This window comes from Oncorhynchus keta, chromosome 24 (assembly GCF_023373465.1).
Source record: "Oncorhynchus keta strain PuntledgeMale-10-30-2019 chromosome 24, Oket_V2, whole genome shotgun sequence".
In the NCBI taxonomy this organism is placed as follows: domain Eukaryota; kingdom Metazoa; phylum Chordata; class Actinopteri; order Salmoniformes; family Salmonidae; genus Oncorhynchus; species Oncorhynchus keta.
The window spans coordinates 2,967,065-2,992,147 of record NC_068444.1 but is presented as its reverse complement, the minus strand read 5'-3'; the positions used below and the strand labels follow the sequence as shown (position 1 = coordinate 2,992,147).

Sequence of the window (25,083 nt, the reverse complement as noted above, 5' to 3'; positions counted from 1 at the left end):
ACATAACAGGGATTTAACATCACAGGGGATTTAACATCACAGGGGATTTAACATCACGGAGGATTTAACATCCCAGAGGATTTAACATCAAAGGGGATTTATCATCACAGAGGATTTAGGGGATTTAACATAACAGGGGATTTAACATAACAGGGGATTTAACATAACAGGGGATTTAACATCACAGGGGATTTAACATCACAGGGGATTTAACATCACGGAGGATTTAACATCCCAGAGGATTTAACATCACAGGGGATTTATCATCACAGAGGATTTAGGGGATTTAACATAACAGGGGATTTAACATCACAGGGGATTTAACATCCCAGAGGATTTAACATCACAGGGGATTTATCATCACAGGGGATTTAACATCACGGAGGATTTAACATCACAGGGGATTTAACATCACAGGGGATTTAACATCACAGAGGATTTAACATCACAGGGGATTTAACATCACAGGGGATTTAACATCACAGGGGATTTAACATAACAGGGGATTTAACATCACAGGGGATTTAACATCCCAGGCGATTTAACATCACAGAGGATTTAGGGGATTTAACATAACAGGGGATTTAACATCACCGGGGATTTAGGGGATTTAACATCACAGAGGATTTAACATCACAGGGGATTTAACATCACAGGGGATTTAACATCACAGGGGATTTAACATCACAGGGGTTTTAACATCACAGGGGATTTAGGGGATTTAACATCACAGGGGATTTAGGGGATTTAACATCACAGGGGATTTAACATCACAGAGGATTTAACATCACAGGGGATTTAACATCCCAGTGGATTTAACATCACAGGGGATTTAACATCACAGGGGATTTAACATCACAGAGGATTTAACATCACAGAGGATTTAACATCACAGGGGATTTAACATCACAGGGGATTTAACATCACAGATGATTTAACATCACAGAGGATTTAACATCCCAGGGGATTTAACATCACAGAGGATTTAACATCACAGGGGATTTAACATCACAGGGGATTTAACATCACAGGGGATTTAACATCACAGGGGATTTAGGGGATTTAACATCACAGGGGATTTAACATCACAGGGGATTTAGGGGATTTAACATCACAGGGGATTTAACATCACAGGGGATTTAGAGGATTTAACATCACAGGGGATTTAACATCACAGGGGATTTAACATCCCAGGGGATTTAACATCACAGGGGATTTAAAATAACAGGGGATTTGACATCACAGGGGATTTAACATCACGGGGGATTTAGGGGATTTAACATCACAGGGGATTTAACATCCCAGGGGATTTAACATCACAGGGGATTTAAAATAACAGGGGATTTGACATCACAGGGGATTTAACATCACAGGGGATTTAACATCACAGAGGATTTAACATCACAGAGGATTTAACATCACAGGGGATTTAACATCACAGAGGATTTAACATCACAGAGGATTTAACATCCCAGGGGATTTAACATCACAGGGGATTTAACATCACAGGGGATTTAACATCCCAGAGGATTTAACATCAAAGGGGATTTATCATCACAGAGGATTTAACATCACAGAGGATTTAACATCACAGGGGATTTAACATCACAGAGGATTTAACATCACAGAGGATTTAACATCCCAGGGGATTTAACATCACAGGGGATTTAACATCACAGGGGATTTAACATCCCAGAGGATTTAACATCAAAGGGGATTTATCATCACAGAGGATTTAACATCACAGGGGATTTAACATCACAGGGGATTTAACATCACGGAGGATTTAACATCACAGGGGATTTAACATCACAGGGGATTTAACATCACAGAGGATTTAACATCACAGGGGATTTAACATCACAGGGGATTTAACATCACAGGGGATTTAACATCACAGGGGATTTAACATCACAGGGGATTTAACATCCCAGGCGATTTAACATCACAGAGGATTTAGGGGATTTAACATAACAGGGGATTTAACATCACAGGGGATTTAACATCACAGGGGATTTAACATCACAGAGGATTTAACATCACAGAGGATTTAACATCACAGGGGATTTAACATCACAGAGGATTTAACATCACAGAGGATTTAACCTCCCAGGGGATTTAACATCACAGGGGATTTAACATCACAGAGGATTTAACATCACAGAGGATTTAACATCACAGGGGATTTAGGGGATTTAACATCACAGAGGATTTAACATCACAGGGGATTTAACATCACAGGGGATTTAACATCACAGGGGATTTAACATCACAGGGGATTTAACATCCCAGGGGATTTAACATCACAGGGGATTTAGGGGATTTAACATCACAGGGGATTTAGGGGATTTAACATCACAGGGGATTTAACATCACAGAGGATTTAACATCACAGGGGATTTAACATCCCAGTGGATTTAACATCACAGGGGATTTAACATCACAGGGGATTTAACATCACAGAGGATTTAACATCACAGAGGATTTAACATCACATGGGATTTAACATCACAGGGGATTTAACATCACAGATGATTTAACATCACAGAGGATTTAACATCCCAGGGGATTTAACATCACAGAGGATTTAACATCACAGGGGATTTAACATCACAGGGGATTTAACATCACAGGGGATTTAACATCACAGGGGATTTAGGGGATTTAACATCACAGGGGATTTAACATCACATGGGATTTAACATCCCAGGGGATTTAACATCACAGGGGATTTAAAATAACAGGGGATTTGACATCACAGGGGATTTAACATCACAGGGGATTTAACATCACAGAGGATTTAACATCACAGAGGATTTAACATCACAGGGGATTTAACATCACAGAGGATTTAACATCACAGAGGATTTAACATCCCAGGGGATTTAACATCACAGGGGATTTAACATCACAGAGGATTTAACATCCCAGGGGATTTAACATCCCAGGGGATTTAGGGGATTTAACATCACAGAGGATTTAACATCACAGGGGATTTAACATCCCAGGGGATTTAACATCACAGGGGATTTAGGGGATTTAACATCCCAGGGGATTTAACATCACCGAGGATTTAACATCACAGGGGATTTAACATCACAGGGGATTTAACATCACAGGGGATTTAACATCACAGGGGATTTAACATCACAGGGTATTTAGGGGATTTAACATCACAGGGGATTTAACATCACATGGGATTTAACATCACAGGGGATTTAACATCACAGGGGATTTAACATCACAGGGTATTTAGGGGATTTAACATCACAGGGGATTTACCATCACATGGGATTTAACATCACAGGGGATTTAACATCACAGGGGATTTAACATCACAGGGGATTTAACATCACAGGGTATTTAGGGGATTTAACATCACAGGGGATTTAACATCACATGGGATTTAACATCACAGGGGATTTAACATCCCAGGGGATTTAACATCACAGGGGATTTAACATCACAGGGGATTTAACATAACAGGGGATTTGACATCACAGGGGATTTAACATCACAGGGGATTTAGGGGATTTAACATCACAGGGGATTTAACATCACATAGGATTTAACATCACAGAGGATTTAACATCACAGGGGATTTAACATCACAGAGGATTTAACATCACAGAGGATTTAACATCACAGGGGATTTAACATCACAGGGGATTTAACATCACAGGGGATTTAACATCACAGAGGATTTAACATCCCAGGGGATTTAACATCACAGAGGATTTAACATCACAGGGGATTTAACATCACAGGGGATTTAACATAACAGGGGATTTGACATCACAGGGGATTTAACATCACAGGGGATTTAGGGGATTTAACATCACAAGGGATTTAACATCCCAGGGGATTTAACATCACAGGGGATTTAGGGGATTTAACATCACAGGGGATTTAACATCACAGGGGATTTAACATCCCAGTGGATTTAACATCACAGGGGATTTAACATCACAGAGGATTTAACATCACAGGGGATTTAACATCACAGGGGATTTAACATCCCAGGGGATTTAACATCACAGGGGATTTAGGGGATTTAACATCACAGGGGATTTAACATCCCAGCGGATTTAACATCACAGGGGATTTAGGGGATTTAACATCACAGGGGATTTAACATCACAGGGGATTTAACATCCCAGGGGATTTAACATAACAGGGGATTTAACATCACAGGGGATTTAACATAACAGGGGATTTAACATCCATGGGATTTAACATCACAGGGCATTTAGGGGATTTAACATCACAGGGGATTTAACATCCCAGTGGATTTAACATCACAGGGGATTTAACATCACAGGGGATTTAACATCACAGGGGATTTAGGGGATTTAACATCCCAGGGGATTTAACATCACAGAGGATTTAACATCCCAGGGGATTTAACATCACAGAGGATTTAACATCCCAGGGGATTTAACATCCCAGGGGATTTAACATCACAGGGGATTTAACATCACAGGGGATTTAACATAACAGGGGATTTGACATCACAGGGGATTTAACATCACAGGGGATTTAACATCACAGGGCATTTAGGGGATTTAACATCACAGGGGATTTAACATCACAGGGGATTTAACATCACAGGGGATTTAACATAACAGGGGATTTGACATCACAGGGGATTTAACATCACAGGGGATTTAACATCACAGGGCATTTAGGGGATTTAACATCACAGGGGATTTAACATCACAGAGGATTTAACATCACAGGGGATTTAACATCACAGGGCATTTAGGGGATTTAACATCACAGGGGATTTAACATCACAGGGGATTTAACATCACAGGGGATTTATATCAATATTTGGTTCATTCTCCCTTACCTCACAAACTGTTCAGTATGTTAAGACAAAATGAAACATTAAATCTGAATCTGAATCTGCTATTGACGTAAACTGTGTTACCACCTCTAATGCAGCAAAGGCTTTCACCCTTCAATTTGCTAATATAAATACATCTTATTAAGCTCTCCCCCTCCTCCTCCTCCTCTCTCCACCTCTGTTCTCCTCCTCCTCCTCTCTCCACCTCTGTTCTCCACCTCTGTTCTCCTCCTCCTCTCTCCACCTCCGCTCTCCTCCTCCTCTCTCCTCCTCTCTCCCCCTCCTCTCTCCTCCTCCTCTCTCCACCTCCGCTCTCCTCCTCCGCTCTCCTCCTCCTCTCTCCTCCTCTCCTCCCTCCTCTCTCCTCCTCCTCTCCTCCTCCTCTCTCCTCCTCCACTCTCCTCCTCCTCTCTCCACCTCCACTCTCCTCCTCCGCTCTCCTCCGCCTCTCTCCTCCTCCTCTCTAATCCTCCGCTCTCATCCTCCTCTCTCCTCCTCCTCTCTCGTCCACCTCCTCTCTCCTCCTCCGCTCTCCTCCTCTCTCCTCCTCCTCTCTAATCCTCCGCTCTCATCCTCCTCTCTCCTCCTCCTCTCTCCTCCTCCTCCTCTCTCCTCCTCCGCTCTCCAGCCTCACTTTTCCATTCCACATCAAACCCACAAGATTCACTCCTCGTCCTGTTTATCGCAACTCTCGTTCATTTCTCCCTTTCCACCTCTGGACATTTCTGAAGCTCTGCTCTGATTTGTGCTACTTGATGATTTCATCCCATTATTCACACAGCACCAGGGGTGGGGTCAACTCCATTATTCACACAGCACCAGGGGTGGGGTCAACTCCATTATTCACACATCACCAGGGGAGGGGTCAACTCCATTATCCGTATTGCACCAGGGGTGGGGTCAACTCCATTATTCACCCAGCACCAGGGGAGGGGTCAACTCCATTTTCCATATTGCACCAGGGGTGGGGTCAACTCCATTATTCACACAGCACCAGGGGAGGGGTCAACTCCATTATCCACACAGCACCAGGGGAGGGGTCAACTCTATTATCCATATAGCACCAGGGGTGGGGTCAACTCCATTATCCCCACAGCACAAGGGGAGGAGTCAACTCCATTATCCACACAGCACCAGGGGTGAGGTCAACTCCATTATTCACACAGCACCAGGGGAAGGGTCAACTCCATTATCCATATGGCACCAGGGAGGGGTCATCTCCATTATCCTTATAGCACCAGGGATGGGGTCAACTCCATTATCCACACAGTACCAGGGGAGCGGTCAACTCCATTATCCATATAGCACCAGGGGTGAGGTCAACTCCATTATTCACACAGCACCAGGGGAGGGGTCAACTCCATTATCCCCTCCCCTGGTGCTGTGTGGATAATGGAGTTCACCCCTCCCCTGGTGCCGTGGGGATAATGGAGTTGACTCCTCCCCTGTACAACACTGAAGGAGCGATGCTTTTCTTCTAACACTCAGAAACGTCTCTCTCACCTGTCTGGCGGGGTTGGAGTCAATTCCATTTCAATTCACGAAGTAAGTTGAAATTCCTATTCCAATGTTCCTCAATTATGAGACACATGAAATTCGGAATTTCTGTTGAAATGGAACTGATCCCAACTCATGTGTCCTGCACCCTCCCAGCTTGACTTATAACACAACCCCTCATTTTGTGTTCCTGCTCCCGTCTCGGCCTGTTCCTATTTGTGTAAACTCTCTCTAACAGGGCTGCCAGGTGAGTATCGAGGACTCTACCCATTAGTTGCTTGTGTCTCCAGATCACATCTGTCTGTTAAAGAGAGAGAGAGAGAGAGAGAGAGAAAACTCTCTTCGTCTCGTGACATTTTGTCTTTACATTGTTTGTTGTCGTTCACTTTTCAACATTTCTTTGTCAGGAAACTGTTGGTACTATACCTTTAATTCGTTTCTACAATGCACAGCACCAGATTTTCTTAACGGAGCCTTTCTGTCATGGGATAACATGCAAAGCAGGGCCCTTTAAAGGCTCCTTTCACTCAAAAATGCGATTTTCCTGTGTTTTATATATATATTTCAACACTGTGATGTTGTGAAATTATGAAAATTATGATAATGTCCTTTTTGTGTAAGAGCTGTTTGAAAAGACGGCCTGAAATGTTCAGCCTGTTTTGATGGAGTTTTGGCCTGCCTGGTGACATCACCAGGTGGTAAATTAGTTAATTAACCAATAAGAAAGAGAGTTCCAAACCTTTCTGCCAATAGCAGCTAGTTTTCAGTTTTCCCCTCCCCACTCAGACCACTCCCATGTGCTAATTGTACTTCAGTTTCTTCTTCAACTGAAGTACGTAACTATGTGAGTTCAAAACCACACACACACACACACACACACACACACACACACACACACACACACACACACACACACACACACACACACACACACACACACACACACACACACAACGAACCTTGTGGGGGGGGGGGGGCACAATTCAGTCCCTAACCTTTAACCCTTAACCCGTAAGGTAAACATTTAGATATATTTTTGACAACTTTTACTTTTACTTCACTACATTCCTAAAGAAAATGATGTACTTTTTCATCCGTACATTTTTCCTGACACCCAAAAGTACTCGTTACATTTTGATTAGCATGACAGAAAAATTGTCCAATTCACGCACTTATCAAGAGAACATCCCTGGTAATCCCTACTGCCTCTGATCTGGAGGACTCACTAAACAGAGAACATCCCTGGTCATCTATACTGCCTCTGATCTGGAGGACTCACTAAACAGAGAACATCCCTGGTCATCCCTACTGCCTCTGATCTGGAGGACTCACTAAACAGAGAACATCCCTGGTCATCCCTACTGCCTCTGATCTGGAGGACTCACTAAACAGAGAAAATTCCTGGTCATCCCTACTGCCTCTGATCTGGAGGACTCACTAAACAGAGAACATCCCTAGTCATCCCTACTGCCTCTGATCTGGAGGACTCACTAAACAGAAAGTCTTCATTTGTAAATGATGTCTGAGTGTTGGAGTGGGCCCCTGGCTATCTGTAATGATGTCTGAGTGTTGGAGTGTTCCCCTGGCTATCTGTAAATGAAAACAATACAATTGTATTTAGTCAGCCACCAATTGTGCAAGTTCTCCCACTTAAAAAGATGAGAGAGGCCTGTAATTTTCATCATGGGTACACTTCAACTATGGTAGACAAAATGAGAAAAGAAAATCGTTCTCCCACTTAAAAATATGAGAGAGGCCTGTAATTTTCATCATGGGTACACTTCAACTATGACAGACAAAATGAGAAAAAAAATCCAGAAAATCACATTGTAGGATTTTTTATGAATTTGTTGGTAAATACTTTTCTGTAAAACCAAATACTTTAAAACTTTTACTCAAGTAGTATTTTACTGGGTGACTTTTACTTTTACTTCAGTCATTTTCTGTTAAGGTATCTGTACTTTTACTCCTCCAGTATGACAATTAGGTACTTTTTCCACCTCTGTGTATCAATGTCATTGTATCAGAGACAAACCAACAGCAACACATGTGTCCCAATACTTTCTGACTGTCGATAAGGGGGTTTCAAACCTGGGAAACTGTTAACCCACTGAGGGGGTTAACCCACTGAGGGGTGTTGGGGTTTCAAACCTCGGGAGACGGTTAACCCACTGGGGGGGGGCCCTGCCCCACTGGGGTTAACCCACTGGGGGGTTTCAAACCTCGGGTTGACGGTTAACCCACTGGGGGGGGAGTGTGCCCACTGGGGTAACCCACTGGGGGGTTTCTGTAAACCTCGGGAGACGTTTAACCCACTGAGGGGGGTTAACCCACTGAGGGGCGGGGGGTCTTCAAACCTCGGGTTGGAGTTAACCCACTGGGGGTTTCAAACCTCGGGAGACGTTTTACGTTGTTGTCGTAGCAACAAACTGCCCGATTCACCTATTTAAAGGTCTTACTGAATATTATGGTATTAATTAAAACAAGCCCTGCTCACACACACTAACCACTGGGGAAAGGGTTAACCCACTGAGGGGGGTTGGGTGGGAGGTTAACCCACTGAGGGGGAGGGGGTGGGAGGTTAACCCACTGAGGGGGGAGGGGTGGGAGGTTAACCCACTGAGGGGGAGGGGGTGGGAGGTTAACCCACTGGAGGGGGGTTAACCCACTGAAAAAGGGGGGGGTTTGACAGACAAAATGAGAAAAAAATCAAACCTCGGGAGAAAAAAAAATCGTTTTACGTTGTTGTCGTAGCAACAAACTTTTCCGATTCACCTATTTAAAACTCTTACTGAATATTATGGTATTTTAATTAAAACAAACCCTGCTCACACACACTAACCACTGGGGGAAAGGGTTAACCCACTGAGGGGGAGGGGGTGGGAGGTTAACCCACTGAGGGGGGTTAACCCACTGAGGGGAGGGAGGGGGTGGGAGGTTAACCCACTGAGGGGGGGGCTTAACCCTTACTGAGGGGGGTTTAACCCACTAAGGGGGGTTAACCCACTGAGGGGGGGGGGGGTGGGAGGTTAACCCACTGAGGGGGGTTAACCCACTGAGGGGGGAGGGGGTTAACCCACTGAGGGGGGTTTAACCCACTGAGGGGGGCTTTAACCCACTAAGGGGGGTTAACCCACTGAGGGGGGTTAACCCACTGAGAGGGGGAGGGGGGTTAACCCACTGAGGGGGATCAGAATGTCCCAGTTTGTTGCTTTTCTCTGAAGTCCCCTTTTGGGCCTCGTTCATTTCGCTCATCGTTCAGTGTTTGTTCTGTCTGCATGCTTCACAAAGTTTTATCAACATTGCCTTCGTGCTAAAATGTCCCTAATGCAGGCGTCATTAACTAATGTAGGAATACGTAGTAGTAGGAATTTACTCCGTTTTTTTATTTTATTGATGTCAAATCCATTCTCTACAATTTCTCAATGAATGTAGTTACCAGTGTGTCTCTGTTTAGCCTCATTTATACTTGGCGCTAACATGCATCCTCAGTCCTGATCTTGTCCGCATTCTGATCGTGCCTGACATTTTCTAAAATATGTTATGTTTACACATGGTACTAAAATGTCTCTTATATTCGTCGACTGTGTCCGCATTGTGACCGGATCTCTTGGTCCCTCTGTATACAAACTATACACGTGTAAGATGTCCAGACACAATGATTGGCTGACTGCCTCCGGAGGCGGGTCAGGAAGATCGGATCACAATTAGTCTTTTAATCATCGACATCTGTTAGGACAATGTGGCCACAATCAAAATCTGGACAAGATTAAGACAATGGATACAGAACCTGGTATAAACAGGGCGTGAGTGTGTATATGTAAGCATGTGTGTGTGTGTCGATATTCATATTCCTGTGTGTGTGTGTGTGTGTGCGCATGTTTTAGTGTCTTTTGTAATTGTGTGTGCAGAATCAGGACCACCATCTCATCTGTGTCCTCCCTCTCCTCTCTTTGTCCTCCCTCTCCTCTCTCTGTCCTCCCTCTCCTCCCTCTGCTCTCTCTATCCTCCCTCTCCTCCCTCTCCTCTCTCTGTCCTCCCTCTCCTCCCTCTCCTCTCTCTATCCTCCCTATCCTCTCTCTCTATCCTCCCTCTCCTCCCTCTCCTCTCTCTCATTCCTCCCTCTCCTCTCTCTCTATCCTCCCTATCCTCTCTCTCTGTCCTCCTCTCTTCCCTCTCCTCTCTACATCCTCCCTCTCTTCTCTCTATCCTCCTATCCTCTCTCTATCCTCCCTCCCTCCATCCCTCTCCTCTCTCTATCCTCCCTCTCTCCTCTCTCTCTACAACCTCTGTCCCTCCATCTCATGTCTCTCTCCGTCCTCTCTCTCTGTCCTCTCTCTCTCCTCCCTCCCTACAGACGATGAGCAGAAGGATAAGTCTCTGTCTCACCACACCATCCAGCAGCTGACCGTAGAGAAGGACCAGGCTCTTTCAGACCTCAACTCAGTAGAGAAAAGTCTGGCTGAACTGTTCAGACGATACGAGAAGCTGAAGGACGTCCTCGAGGGCTACCGCAAGGTAGTGTAAATTAGGATAGGGGCATTTTCATATGAGACCCTTTCAAACACAGTCTCTCTGTGTATTACCATTCAAACACAGTCTCTCTGTGCGTGTTACCTTTCAAACACAGTCACTCTGTGCATGTGTGTGCTATAGTTGATTGGAGGTATTTTGTGCTGAAACCCTAAATCAGGTGTGTCTCTTTCTGGCTGTGCGTCTCCCCATCAGAATGAGGAGGTGTTGAAGAAATGTGCTCAGGAGTACCTGTCCCAGGTGAGGAAGGAGGAACAGCGTTACCATGCCCTGAAGATCCATGCCGAGGAGAAACTAGACAGGTGAGCCCTGAAGATGTAGAATGTATGCACACATGACTGTAAGTCGCTTTGGATAAAAGCGTCAGCTAAATGGCATATATTATTATTATTATTATATAAGATCCATGCCGAGGAGAAACTAGACAGGTGAGCCCTGAAGATCCATGCCGAGGAGAAACTAGACAGGTGAGCCCTGAAGATCCATGCTGAGGAGAAACTAGACAGGTGAGCCCTGAAGATCCATGCCGAGGAGAAACTAGACAGGTGAGCCCTGAAGATCCATGCCGAGGAGAAACTAGACAGGTGAGCCCTGAAGATCCATGCCGAGGAGAAACTAGACAGGTGAGCCCTGAAGATCCATGCCGAGGAGAAACTAGACAGGTGAGCCCTGAAGATCCATGCTGAGGAGAAACTAGACAGGTGAGCCCTGAAGATCCATGCTGAGGAGAAACTAGACAGGTGAGCCCTGAAGATCCATGCCGAGGAGAAACTAGACAGGTGAGCCCTGAAGATCCATGCCGAGGAGAAACTAGACAGGTGAGCCTGAAGATCCATGCCGAGGAGAAACTAGACAGGTGAGCCCTGAAGATCCATGCCGAGGAGAAACTAGACAGGTGAGCCCTGAAGATCCATGCCGAGGAGAAACTAGACAGGTGAGCCCTGAAGATCCATGCAGGAGAAACTAGACAGGTGAGCCCTGAAGATCCATGCCGAGGAGAAACTAGACAGGTGAGCCCTGAAGATCCATGCCGAGGAGAAACTAGACAGGTGAGCCCTGAAGATCCATGCCGAGGAGAAACTAGACAGGTGAGCCCTGAAGATCCATGCCGAGGAGAAACTAGACAGGTGAGCCCTGAAGATCCATGCCGAGGAGAAACTAGACAGGTGAGCCCTGAAGATCCATGCCGAGGAGAAACTAGACAGGTGAGCCCTGAAGATCCATGCCGAGGAGAAACTAGACAGGTGAGCCCTGATGATCCATGTCGAGGAGAAACTAGACAGGTGAGCCCTGAAGATCCATGCCGAGGAGAAACTAGACAGGTGAGTCCTGAAGATCCATGCCGAGGAGAAACTAGACAGGTGAGTCCTGAAGATCCATGCCGAGGAGAAACTAGACAGGTGAGCCCTGAAGATCCATGCCGAGGAGAAACTAGACAGGTGAGCCCTGAAGATCCATGCCGAGGAGAAACTAGACAGGTGAGCCCTGAAGATCCATGCCGAGGAGAAACTAGACAGGTGAGTCCTGAAGATCCATGCCGAGGAGAAACTAGACAGGTGAGCCCTGAAGATCCATGCCGAGGAGAAACTAGACAGGTGAGCCCTGAAGATCCATGCCGAGGAGAAACTAGACAGGTGAGCCCTGAAGATCCATGCCGAGGAGAAACTAGACAGGTGAGCCCTGAAGATCCATGCCGAGGAGAAACTAGACAGGTGAGCCCTGAAGATCCATGCCGAGGAGAAACTAGACAGGTGAGCCCTGAAGATCCATGCCGAGGAGAAACTAGACAGGTGAGCCCTGAAGATCCATGCCGAGGAGAAACTAGACAGGTGAGCCTGAAGATCCATGCCGAGGAGAAACTAGACAGGTGAGCCCTGAAGATCCATGCCGAGGAGAAACTAGACAGGTGAGCCTGAAGATCCATGCCGAGGAGAAACTAGACAGGTGAGCCCTGAAGATCCATGCCGAGGAGAAACTAGACAGGTGAGCCCTGAAGATCCATGCCGAGGAGAAACTAGACAGGTGAGCCCTGAAGATCCATGCCGAGGAGAAACTAGACAGGTGAGCCCTGAAGATCCATGCCGAGGAGAAACTAGACAGGTGAGCCCTGAAGATCCATGCCGAGGAGAAACTAGACAGGTGAGCCCTGAAGATCCATGCCGAGGAGAAACTAGACAGGTGAGCCCTGAAGATCCATGCCGAGGAGAAACTAGACAGGTGAGCCCTGAAGATCCATGCCGAGGAGAAACTAGACAGGTGAGCCCTGAAGATCCATGCCGAGGAGAAACTAGACAGGTGAGCCCTGAAGATCCATGCCGAGGAGAAACTAGACAGGTGAGCCCTGAAGATCCATGCCGAGGAGAAACTAGACAGGTGAGCCCTGAAGATCCATGCCGAGGAGAAACTAGACAGGTGAGCCCTGAAGATCCATGCCGAGGAGAAACTAGACAGGTGAGCCCTGAAGATCCATGCCGAGGAGAAACTAGACAGGTGAGCCCTGAAGATCCATGCCGAGGAGAAACTAGACAGGTGAGCCCTGAAGATCCATGCCGAGGAGAAACTAGACAGGTGAGCCCTGAAGATCCATGCCGAGGAGAAACTAGACAGGTGAGCCCTGAAGATCCATGCCGAGGAGAAACTAGACAGGTGAGCCCTGAAGATCCATGCCGAGGAGAAACTAGACAGGTGAGCCCTGAAGATCCATGCCGAGGAGAAACTAGACAGGTGAGCCCTGAAGATCCATGCCGAGGAGAAACTAGACAGGTGAGCCCTGAAGATCCATGCCGAGGAGAAACTAGACAGGTGAGCCCTGAAGATCCATGCCGAGGAGAAACTAGACAGGTGAGCCCTGAAGATCCATGCCGAGGAGAAACTAGACAGGTGAGCCCTGAAGATCCATGCCGAGGAGAAACTAGACAGGTGAGCCCTGAAGATCCATGCCGAGGAGAAACTAGACAGGTGAGCCCTGAAGATCCATGCCGAGGAGAAACTAGACAGGTGAGCCCTGAAGATCCATGCCGAGGAGAAACTAGACAGGTGAGCCCTGAAGATCCATGCCGAGGAGAAACTAGACAGGTGAGCCCTGAAGATCCATGCCGAGGAGAAACTACAGGTGAGCCCTGAAGATCCATGCCGAGGAGAAATGAGACAGGTGAGCCCTGAAGATCCATGCCAAGGAGAAACTAGACAGGTGAGCCCTGAAGATCCATGCAGAGGAGAAACTAGACAGGTGAGCCCTGAAGATCCATGCCGGGGAGAAACTAGACAGGTGAGCCCTGAAGATCCATGCAGAGGAGAAACTAGACAGGTGAGCCCTGAAGATCCATGCCGAGGAGAAACTAGACAGGTGAGCCCTGAAGATCCATGCCGAGGAGAAACTAGACAGGTGAGCCCTGAAGATCCATGCCGAGGAGAAACTAGACAGGTGAGCCCTGAAGATCCATGCCGAGGAGAAACTAGACAGGTGAGCCCTGAAGATCCATGCCGAGGAGAAACTAGACAGGTGAGCCCTGAAGATCCATGCCGATGAGAAACTAGACAGGTGAGCCCTGAAGATCCATGCCGAGGAGAAACTAGACAGGTGAGCCCTGAAGATCCATGCCGAGGAGAAACTAGACAGGTGAGCCCTGAAGATCCATAATGGAAACTCAGGTGAGCCCTGAGATCTTTCTACACAGCCAGGTGACAGGTGAGCCCTGAAGATCCATCCCTCCTCTCTGGAGAAACTAGACAGGTGAGCCCTGAAGATCCATGCCGAGGGTCATGTAGTCTTTCTGAGCCCTGAAGATCATGCCAGGTGAAACTAGATGGAAGATCCATCCCTCCCTCTGGAGAAACTAGACAGGTGAGCCCTGAACTAATGGTCATGCCGAGTCTTTCTACACAGCCAGGTGGATGGACCTCCCTCCCCTCTGGAGAAACTAGACAGGTGAGCCCTGACCTAATGGTCATGTGAGTCTTTCTACACAGCCAGGTGGATGGACCATGCCCTCCCCTCTGGAGAAAAACTAGACAGGTGAGCCCTGACCTAATGGTCATGTAGTCTTTCTGACACAGCCAGGTGGATGGACCTACCCTTTCCTCTGGAGAAACTAGACAGGTGAGCCCTGACCTAATGGTCATGTAGTCTTTCTACACAGCCAGGTGGATGGACCTACCCTTTCCTCTGGAGAAACTAGACAGGTGAGCCCTGACCTAATGGTCATGTAGTCTTTCTACACAGCCAGGTGGATGGACCTCCCTCCCCTCTGCAGAAACTAGACAGGTGAGCCCTGACCTAATGGTCATGTAGTCTTTCTACACAGCCAGGTGGATGGACCTCCCTCCCCTCTGGAGAAACTAGACAGGTGAGCCCTGACCTAATGGTCATGTAGTCTTTCTACACAGCCAGGTGGATGGACCTCCCTCCTCTCTGGAGAAACTAGACAGGTGAGCCCTGAACTAATGGTCATGTAGTCTTTCTACACAGCCAGGTGGATGGACCTCCCTCCCCTCTGGAGAAACTAGACAGGTGAGCCCTGACCTAATGGTCATGTAGTCTTTCTACACAGCCAGGTGGATGGACCTACCCTTTCCTCTGGAGAAACTAGACAGGTGAGCCCTGACCTAATTGTCATGTAGTCTTTCTACACAGCCAGGTGGATGGACCTACCCTTTCCTCTGGAGAAACTAGACAGGTGAGCCCTGACCTAATGGTCATGTAGTCTTTCTACACAGCCAGGTGGATGGACCTACCCTTTCCTCTGGAGAAACTAGACAGGTGAGCCCTGACCTAACGGTCATGTAGTCTTTCTACACAGCCAGGTGGATGGACCTACCCTTCCTCTGGAGAAACTAGACAGGTGAGCCCTGACCTAACGGTCATGTAGTCTTTCTACACAGCCAGGTGGATGGACCTCCCTCCCCTCTGGAGAAACTAGACAGGTGAGCCCTGACCTAATGGTCATGTAGTCTTTCTACACAGCCAGGTGGATGGACCTCCCTCCCCTCTGGAGAAACTAGACAGGTGAGCCCTGACCTAATGGTCATGTAGTCTTTCTACACAGCCAGGTGGATGGACCTCCCTCCCCTCTGGAGAAACTAGACAGGTGAGCCCTGACCTAATTGTCATGTAGTCTTTTTACACAGCCAGGTGGATGGACCTACCCTTTCCTCTGGAGAAACTAGACAGGTGAGCCCTGACCTAATGGTCATGTAGTCTTTCTACACAGCCAGGTGGATGGACCTACCCTTTCCTCTGGAGAAACTAGACAGGTGAGCCCTGACCTAATGGTGGTCATGTAGTCTTTCTACACAGCCAGGTGGATGGACCTACCCTTTCCTCTGGAGAAACTAGACAGGTGAGCCCTGACCTAATGGTCATGTAGTCTTTCTACACAGCCAGGTGGATGGACCTACCCTTTCCTCTGGAGAAACTAGACAGGTGAGCCCTGACCTAACGGTCATGTAGTCTTTCTACACAGCCAGGTGGATGGACCTCCCTCCTCCTCTGGAGAAACTAGACAGGTGAGCCCTGACCTAATGGTCATGTAGTCTTTCTACACAGCCAGGTGGATGGACCTCCCTCCCTCTGGAGAAACTAGACAGGTGAGCCCTGACCTAATGGTCATGTAGTCTTTCTACACAGCCAGGTGGATGGACCTCCCTCCCTCTGGAGAAACTAGACAGGTGAGCCCTGACCTAATGGTCATGTAGTCTTTCTACACAGCCAGGTGGATGGACCTACCCTTTCCTCTGGAGAAACTAGACAGGTGAGCCCTGACCTAATGGTCATGTAGTCTTTCTACACAGCCAGGTGGATGGACCTCCCTCCCCTCTGGAGAAACTAGACAGGTGAGCCCTGAACTAATGGTCATGTAGTCTTTCTACACAGCCAGGTGGATGGACCTCCCTCCTCTGGAGAAACTAGACAGGTGAGCCCTGACCTAATGGTCATGTAGTCTTTCTACACAGCCAGGTGGATGGACCTCCCTCCCCTCTGGAGAAACTAGACAGGTGAGCCCTGACCTAATGGTCATGTAGTCTTTCTACACAGCCAGGTGGATGGACCTCCCTCCCCTCTGGAGAAACTAGACAGGTGAGCCCTGACCTAATGGTCATGTAGTCTTTCTACACAGCCAGGTGGATGGACCTCCCTCCCCTCTGGAGAAACTAGACAGGTGAGCCCTGACCTAATGGTCATGTAGTCTTTCTACACAGCCAGGTGGATGGACCTCCCTCCCCTCTGGAGAAACTAGACAGGTGAGCCCTGACCTAATGGTCATGTAGTCTTTCTACACAGCCAGGTGGATGGACCTCCCTCCCTCTGGAGAAACTAGACAGGTGAGCCCTGACCTAATGGTCATGTAGTCTTTCTACACAGCCAGGTGGATGGACCTCCCTCCCCTCTGGAGAAACTAGACAGGTGAGCCCTGACCTAATTGTCATGTAGTCTTTCTACACAGCCAGGTGGATGGACCTACCCTTTCCTCTGGAGAAACTAGACAGGTGAGCCCTGACCTAATGGTCATGTAGTCTTTCTACACAGCCAGGTGGATGGACCTACCCTTTCCTCTGGAGAAACTAGACAGGTGAGCCCTGACCTAATGGTCATGTAGTCTTTCTACACAGCCAGGTGGATGGACCTACCCTTTCCTCTGGAGAAACTAGACAGGTGAGCCCTGACCTAACGGTCATGTAGTCTTTCTACACAGCCAGGTGGATGGACCTACCCTTTCCTCTGGAGAAACTAGACAGGTGAGCCCTGACCTAACGGTCATGTAGTCTTTCTACACAGCCAGGTGGATGGACCTCCCTCCCCTCTGGAGAAACTAGACAGGTGAGCCCTTACCTAATTGTCATGTAGTCTTTTTACACAGCCAGGTGGATGGACCTCCCTCCCCTCTGGAGAAACTAGACAGGTGAGCCCTGACCTAATGGTCATGTAGTCTTTCTACACAGCCAGGTGGATGGACCTCCCTCCCCTCTGGAGAAACTAGACAGGTGAGCCCTGACCTAATTGTCATGTAGTCTTTTTACACAGCCAGGTGGATGGACCTACCCTTTCCTCTGGAGAAACTAGACAGGTGAGCCCTGACCTAATGGTCATGTAGTCTTTCTACACAGCCAGGTGGATGGACCTCCCTCCCCTCTGGAGAAACTAGACAGGTGAGCCCTGAACTAATGGTCATGTAGTCTTTCTACACAGCCAGGTGGATGGACCTCCCTCCCCTCTGGAGAAACTAGACAGGTGAGCCCTGACCTAATGGTCATGTAGTCTTTCTACACAGCCAGGTGGATGGACCTCCCTCCCCTCTGGAGAAACTAGACAGGTGAGCCCTGACCTAATGGTCATGTAGTCTTTCTACACAGCCAGGTGGATGGACCTCCCTCCCCTCTGGAGAAACTAGACAGGTGAGCCCTGACCTAATGGTCATGTAGTCTTTCTACACAGCCAGGTGGATGGACCTCCCTCCCCTCTGGAGAAACTAGACAGGTGAGCCCTGACCTAATGGTCATGTAGTCTTTCTACACAGCCAGGTGGATGGACCTCCCTCCCCTCTGGAGAAACTAGACAGGTGAGCCCTGACCTAATGGTCATGTAGTCTTTCTACACAGCCAGGTGGATGGACCTCCCTCCCCTCTGGAGAAACTAGACAGGTGAGCCCTGACCTAATGGTCATGTAGTCTTTCTACACAGCCAGGTGGATGGACCTCCCTCCCCTCTGAGTCTGGTTCCTCTCTAGGTTTCTTCCTTCTCTGATTTTTTTCCCTCTCCACTTTGCTTCAATTCATTTGTTGATAAAAGCTGGTGAGATGACGACTGTTGCTTTGCCATCGAGACAGATCTAAACCAGTTTTCCAGTGTTTTAATGTTCATGTCTGGTGTTGTTGTGTTTTCATCAGGAGTGTAACACTTAAAAGACTTGGGCAAAGCAGAATCAACAACCTCAAGGCTGTTGCTTTGTGAGAAGGTGTTTAAGTACACGGATAGCCATTTTGATGAAAATGACCAAGGGCCTTGCCTTGGCTCCGAGTCAGAGCAGGTAGGCCGAAGCCATGGCCCAGTGATTACGTGGGTGCCGGCCCAAGTAGATAGAAACAGAAAAGTCTGAGCCTTTTTTGGGGGGGTAAAACACTAGGGTGAATGTTGCCATAAAGTCTGTGTCCCTCTCCTAACCCCCAGGGCGAACTCTGACATCGCCCAGGTGAGGATGAGGGCTCGTCAGGAGACAGCAGCGTACCAGGCCTCTCTCAGGAAGGAGACCATGAAGGTGGACTCACTGGAGAGAACCCTAGAGCAGAAGGTACAATCACACACGCACGCACACACACACACACACACACACACACACACACACACACACACACACACACACACACACACACACACACACACACACACACACACACACACACACACACACACACACACACACACACACACACACACACACACACACACACACACACACGTGTGTAAAAGACTGCATTCAAACCCAGGTGTCCTGCATGCCACAAGCCTATGTTAGCCCTCTGAGCCAAAAGCCAAAATGTAAGTATTCAGTCTTGACAGGACGGAGCCCACGTCTCCTGTCAGCTTTTCTGAGGGATGTACAATAACCTCTTGGTTTTGTCTCTCTTCTTTAAAAGAACAAAGAGATCGAAGAGCTGACCAAGATCTGTGACGAGCTGATCGCCAAGATGGGGAAGAGCTAGCAACGCTGAACACGTCCTGCCCATGTCTCCAGGGCCTCAGGGGGACTGAGTGGTCGAGGAAAACAGAAGAAGGACAGAGAGAGGAAGCTTCCTCTTCTACTTCCATCCCTGAACAGATGGATTTGACGGACAGCTGAGGATGACAGACTATTTCCATGTATCTACTGGCAACATCGCCCCCAAGAGTATTGGAGGGTAACTCCTGGTCAATGGCTTCCTCACCATGTACAGTTTGATGTGCCAATGTGTACCACGTATCCTGTATCAATGGTTTGATGAAAGGGACTTAAAAATGGTTGTCATGAATGAGAGAGAGAGTGTGTGAGTCGTGGGTCGTGGGTGGTTGTGTGTGTGTGTGATAGAAAGAAAGAGCATTGATTGAAGACATCAAAAAGATGTCAAAGCCTTGGATGAAAAGAAAAACAGCAATATTGTGTGTGCATATATATATATATATACACACACTGAGTGTACAAAATATTAAGAACACCTTCCTAATATTGAGGCCCCCTTTACCCATCAGAACAGGCTCAATTCGTCAGGTCATGAACTCTACAAGGTGTTGAAAGCGTTCCACAGGGGTACTGGCCCATGTTGACTCCGAAACCCCGTTCCACAGGGGTACTGGCCCATGTTGACTCCGAAACCTCGTTCCAAACTGGCCCATGTTGACTCGTTCCACAGGGGTACTGGCCCATGTTGACTCCCCGTTCCAAAACCTGGCCCATGTTGACCACCCCGTTCCACAGGGTACTGGCCCATGTTGACTCCGAAACCTCGTTCCACAGGGGTACTGGCCCATGTTGACGTTCCACAGGGGTACTGGCCCATGTTGACTCCGAAACCCCGTTCCACAGGGGTACTGGCCCATGTTGACTCCGAAACCTCGTTCCACAGGGATACTGGCCCATGTTGACTCCGAAACCCCGTTCCACAGGGGTACTGGCCCATGTTGACTCCGAAACCTCGTTCCACAGGGGTACTGGCCCATGTTGACTCCGAAACCTCGTTCCACAGGGGTACTGGCCCATGTTGACTCCGAAACCTCGTTCCACAGGGATGCTGGCCCATGTTGACTCCGAAACCTCGTTCCACAGGGATACTGGCCCATGTTGACTCCGAAACCTCGTTCCACAGGGATACTGGCCCATGTTGACTCCGAAACCTCGTTCCACAGGGATACTGGCCCATGTTGACTTCAGTACCCCGTTCCAAACCCCATCGTTCCACAGGGATGCTGGCCCATGTTGACTCCGAAACCTCGTTCCACAGGGATGCTGGCCCATGTTGACTCCGAAACCTCGTTCCACAGGGATGCTGGCCCATGTTGACTTCAGTACCTCGTTCCACAGGGATGCTGGCCCATGTTGACTTCAGAACCTCGTTCCACAGGGATGCTGGCCCATGTTGACTCCGAAACCTCGTTCCACAGGGATACTGGCCCATGTTGACTTCAGTACCTCGTTCCACAGGGATGCTGGCCCATGTTGACTTCAGTACCCCGTTCCACAGGGATACTGGCCCATGTTGACTTCAGTACCTCGTTCCACAGGGATGCTGGCCCATGTTGACTTCAGTACCTCGTTCCACAGGGATACTGGCCCATGTTGACTTCAGTACCTCGTTCCACAGGGATACTGGCCCATGTTGACTCCGAAACCTCGTTCCACAGGGATACTGGCCCATGTTGACTTCAGTACCCCGTTCCACAGGGATACTGGCCCATGTTGACTTCAGTACCTCGTTCCACAGGGATGCTGGCCCATGTTGACTTCAGTACCTCGTTCCACAGGGATGCTGGCCCATGTTGACTTCAGTACCTCGTTCCACAGGGATACTGGCCCATGTTGACTTCAGTACCTCATTCCACAGGGATACTGGCCCATGTTGACTTCAGTACCTCGTTCCACAGGGATGCTGGCCCATGTTGACTTCAGTACCTCGTTCCACAGGGATGCTGGCCCATGTTGACTTCAGTACCTCGTTCCACAGGGATGCTGGCCCATGTTGACTTCAGTACCTCGTTCCACAGGGATGCTGGCCCATGTTGACTTCAGTACCTCGTTCCACAGGGATGCTGGCCCATGTTGACTCCGAAACCTCGTTCAAAGATACTTACGTTTTTCCCATTCACCATCTGAACGACACACGTACACAATCCATGTCTCAGGGCTTATAAATCCTTCTTTAACCACCTGCCGTCCTCCCCTTCATCTACACTGATAGATGTGGGCTTAACAGGTGACATCAATAAGGGATCACAGCTTTCACCTGGATTCACCTGGTCAGTCTGTGTCATGGAAAGAGCAGGTGTTCCTAATGTTTTGTCCACTCGGTGTAGATGACAGACTAAATCAACGAATCGTTCAGTTAATAAGAGAACTGCACGCGGAAGTGTCAACATATAAACTTGTTGTTGTTGTTGTAAATAGGTAATGGGGCTGATTAGAATGATTCTAATAAAAATACACTATTCTGTCCGTTTAAATGTCTCCGTGAAATCTTTGAGATGCTTTTTGCTGCATATTTCGGGGCATAACTTTCTTATTTTTAATTTGGATATTATTTATAATGAAAAAAGTAATTGTTACTGTAATAATCATCTGTTGGGACAGAGGGCAGTTCATTAATTACATGAATTACATTTCTGACCGGTATGTCACAGTTGATGTCTAAAAATAAAAGAGCTCTGCACAGCTACACACCTGGGTTCAAACACTATTTGAAATCGTTCGACGTTTGCTCTAGCCTGGCCTGGGTGTGACAAATTGCAGGTTCGAGACTATTTGTTTGGTCTCTTAAAGCCAGGAAAGGTCGATCGAGCACAGATAAAGTAATTGAAATGATTTCGAATAGTGTTTGAACCCAGGTCTCATCTGCTTACAACACGCAATAAAGGATGGCAATTAAGTACATGGGCTGTAGCTTCTTTCAAACAACAAATGGATGCATCTTAAAGAGTATTTATTTTATTTATTAATTATTTATTTATTTTTCTCAAATTCTAGACCTCGGATTAAAATGGTCAGTAAATGGATTTAAAAGTGTTGAACTACGTTTTTTATTAAATGTATAATTTATCACTTGGACCAGCAACTCGGTTAGTTAGTTAGTAGTAGTAGCATGAGAGCAGCTGTAGCTAGCTTTTTATTGTTTTTATATATTTAACCTTTATTTAACTAGGTTAGTCAGTTATGAACAAATTCTTATTTACAATGAGGGTCTAGGAACAGTGGGGTTAACTGCCTTGTTCAGTGGCAGAACGACAGATTTGTACCTTGTCAGCTCGGGGATTTGATCTTGCAACCTTCCGGTTACTAGTCCAACACTGTAACCAATAGGATACCTGCTCTAACCACTAGGCTACCTGCTCTAACCACTAGGCTACCTGCTCTAACCAATAGGCTACCTGCTCTAACCACTAGGCTACCTGCCTCTAACCACTAGGCTACCTGGCCTAACCACTAGGCTACCTGCCTCTAACCACTAGGCTACCTGCTCTAACCACTAGGATACCTGTCTCTAACCACTAGGCTACCTGCTCTAACCACTAGGCTACCTGCTCTAACCACTAGGCTACCTGCTCTAACCACTAGGCTACCTGTCTCTAACCACTAGGCTACCTGCTCTAACCACTAGGCTACCTACTCTAACAACTAGGCTACCTGTCTCTAACAACTAGGCTACCTGGCCTAACCACTAGGCTACCTGCTCTAACAACTAGGCTACCTGTCTATAACCACTAGGCTACCTGGCCTAACCACTAGGCTACCTGCTCTAACAACTAGGCTACCTGTCTATAACCACTAGGCTACCTGGCCTAACCACTAGGCTACCTGCTCTAACAACTAGGCTACCTGTCTATAACCACTAGGCTACCTGGCCTAACCACTAGGCTACCTGCTCTAACCACTAGGCTACTAGGTTCAGTCTATCGGTCGGCTCAATCTATCGGTCAGATCAGTCTATCGGTCAGATCAATCTATCGGTAGGCTCAGTCTATCGGTCGGCTCAGTCTATCGGTCGGCTCAGTCTATCGTCGGCTCAGTCTATCGGTAGGCTCAGTCTATCGGTAGGCTCAGTCTATCGGTAGGCTCAGTCTATCGGTCGGCTCAGTCTATCGGTCGGCTCAGTCTATCGGTCAGATCAGTCTATCGGTCGGCTCAGTCTATCGGTAGGCTCAGTCTATCGGTCAGCTCAGTCTATCGGTCGGCTCAGTCTATCGGTAGGCTCAGTCTATCGGTCGGCTCAGTTGATCGGTCGGCTCAGTCTCAGTAGGACCAGTCTATCGGTTGGCTCAGTCTATCAGTAGGCTCAGTCTATTGGTCGGCTCAGTCTATCGGTCGCCATAGTCTATCGGTCGACTCAGTCTATCGGTCGGCTCAGTCTATCGGTCGGCTCAGTCTATCGGCCGGCATAGTCTATCGGTCGGCTCAGTCTATTGGTCGGCTCAGTCTATCGGTCGGCATAGTCTATCGGTCGACTCAGTCTATCGGTCGGCTCAGTCTATCGGCCGGCTCAGTCTATATTTTACCTACTTAGTTGCTGCATTAACTATACTGTAATAATAACACCTCATCAACTTGACCTGCAGGTCAGAAATATGTCTCAGTTTTGTTGCCTTGTTGATGATAAACACGAGAAGGGTGTCGTGATAAGTGATGACTTAAGAGAGGGCAGAGCAGGGAGGGGTGTGGCGGGCTGGGTCAGGCAGGGTGGAGTGTGGTTAGGGAGTGGTCACAGTAGGATGAGTCCCATTACGTCCCCATCTGTCTCTCTACTGATTAGGTTTGGTTGGAATGAAGCACCCTGTGGTTCATTAAGACAGGGACAGAGACGGGAGCTCGCCTAGCTGCTAACCGAGCCATAGGCCCCCATTGGAAAAGCTAACCGCTAACCGAGCCATAGGCCCCCATTGGAAAAGCTAACCGCTAACCGAGCCATAGGCCCCCATTGGAAAAGCTAACCGCTAACCAGTAACCGCTAATCTGGTCTGTGCGGGCAGACAGAGGTATTAGCTCCCTGGTAGAAGAAGACAGACTTAAGATGAGAGGTGGTTTAGCAGCAAACAACCTGCTTTTCATTGTGTGATCACATCGCTCCAGGGACGGCAGCGTAGCCTAGTGGTTAGAGCGTTGGAAGGTTGCGAGTTCAAACCCCCGAGCTGACAAGGTACAAATCTGTCGTTCTGCCCCTGAACAGGCAGTTAACACACTGTTCCCAGGCGGTCATTGAAAATAAGAACCTGTTCTTAACTGACTTGCCTGGTTAAATAAAGGTTAAATAAAATAAATAAATAAAAGGACCGGGAACGAAGTACCAAGAGGAACCAGCACCATCAACATGAGAGCTGTCCAGAACTGTACCGTCCTCCTCGTCACACTACTCTTCCTCGCTTCACGCTGTAAGGACTTTCTCACACTTTCTGTTGTTCTGTTTGCCTTGTACCTTTCTGGTCGTCACTTGCTATGCTTTTCCTCTCTAATAATAATAATAATAATAATATC

At 47.9% G+C, this 25,083-nt stretch overlaps 1 protein-coding gene and 1 long non-coding RNA gene across 58 annotated transcripts in view; one reads left to right on the top strand and one right to left on the bottom strand.

Moving 5' to 3' along the window:
* Nucleotides 1-19,904, top strand: part of LOC118381162 (transforming acidic coiled-coil-containing protein 2-like) — an 85,268-nt gene extending 65,364 nt beyond the window's left edge. For 11 of the 12 annotated variants that reach the window (XM_052477461.1, XM_052477463.1, XM_052477457.1 and 8 more), the window contains 4 exons: nucleotides 10,704-10,864; nucleotides 11,075-11,181; nucleotides 19,044-19,164; nucleotides 19,511-19,904. In XM_052477461.1, the coding sequence (XP_052333421.1) occupies nucleotides 10,704-10,864; nucleotides 11,075-11,181; nucleotides 19,044-19,164; nucleotides 19,511-19,576 (455 nt within the window). In that variant the 3' untranslated portion in view covers nucleotides 19,577-19,904. Of the gene's footprint in view, nucleotides 1-5,477; nucleotides 5,589-10,703; nucleotides 10,865-11,074; nucleotides 11,182-19,043; nucleotides 19,165-19,510 lie in introns of those variants that run through there. The other variant, XM_052477467.1, reaches the window with a different exon arrangement.
* A 171-nt stretch (nucleotides 19,905-20,075) lies between these two features.
* Nucleotides 20,076-22,490, bottom strand: LOC127911294 (uncharacterized). 46 transcript variants are annotated; one of them, XR_008077774.1, is made up of 7 exons: nucleotides 21,477-22,488; nucleotides 21,077-21,436; nucleotides 20,957-21,036; nucleotides 20,877-20,916; nucleotides 20,662-20,741; nucleotides 20,542-20,621; nucleotides 20,076-20,223 (listed from the first exon to the last, which is right to left on the bottom strand). It is a non-coding gene; the product is annotated as an uncharacterized LOC127911294 (long non-coding RNA). The 46 variants fall into 46 exon arrangements; XR_008077775.1 differs by lacking the exon at nucleotides 20,877-20,916 and adding an exon at nucleotides 20,837-20,876; XR_008077759.1 differs by having other exon boundaries at nucleotides 20,542-20,741; nucleotides 20,837-21,036; nucleotides 21,077-21,236; nucleotides 21,317-21,436; nucleotides 21,477-22,490.
* Nucleotides 22,491-25,083: the final 2,593 nt, after the last annotated feature.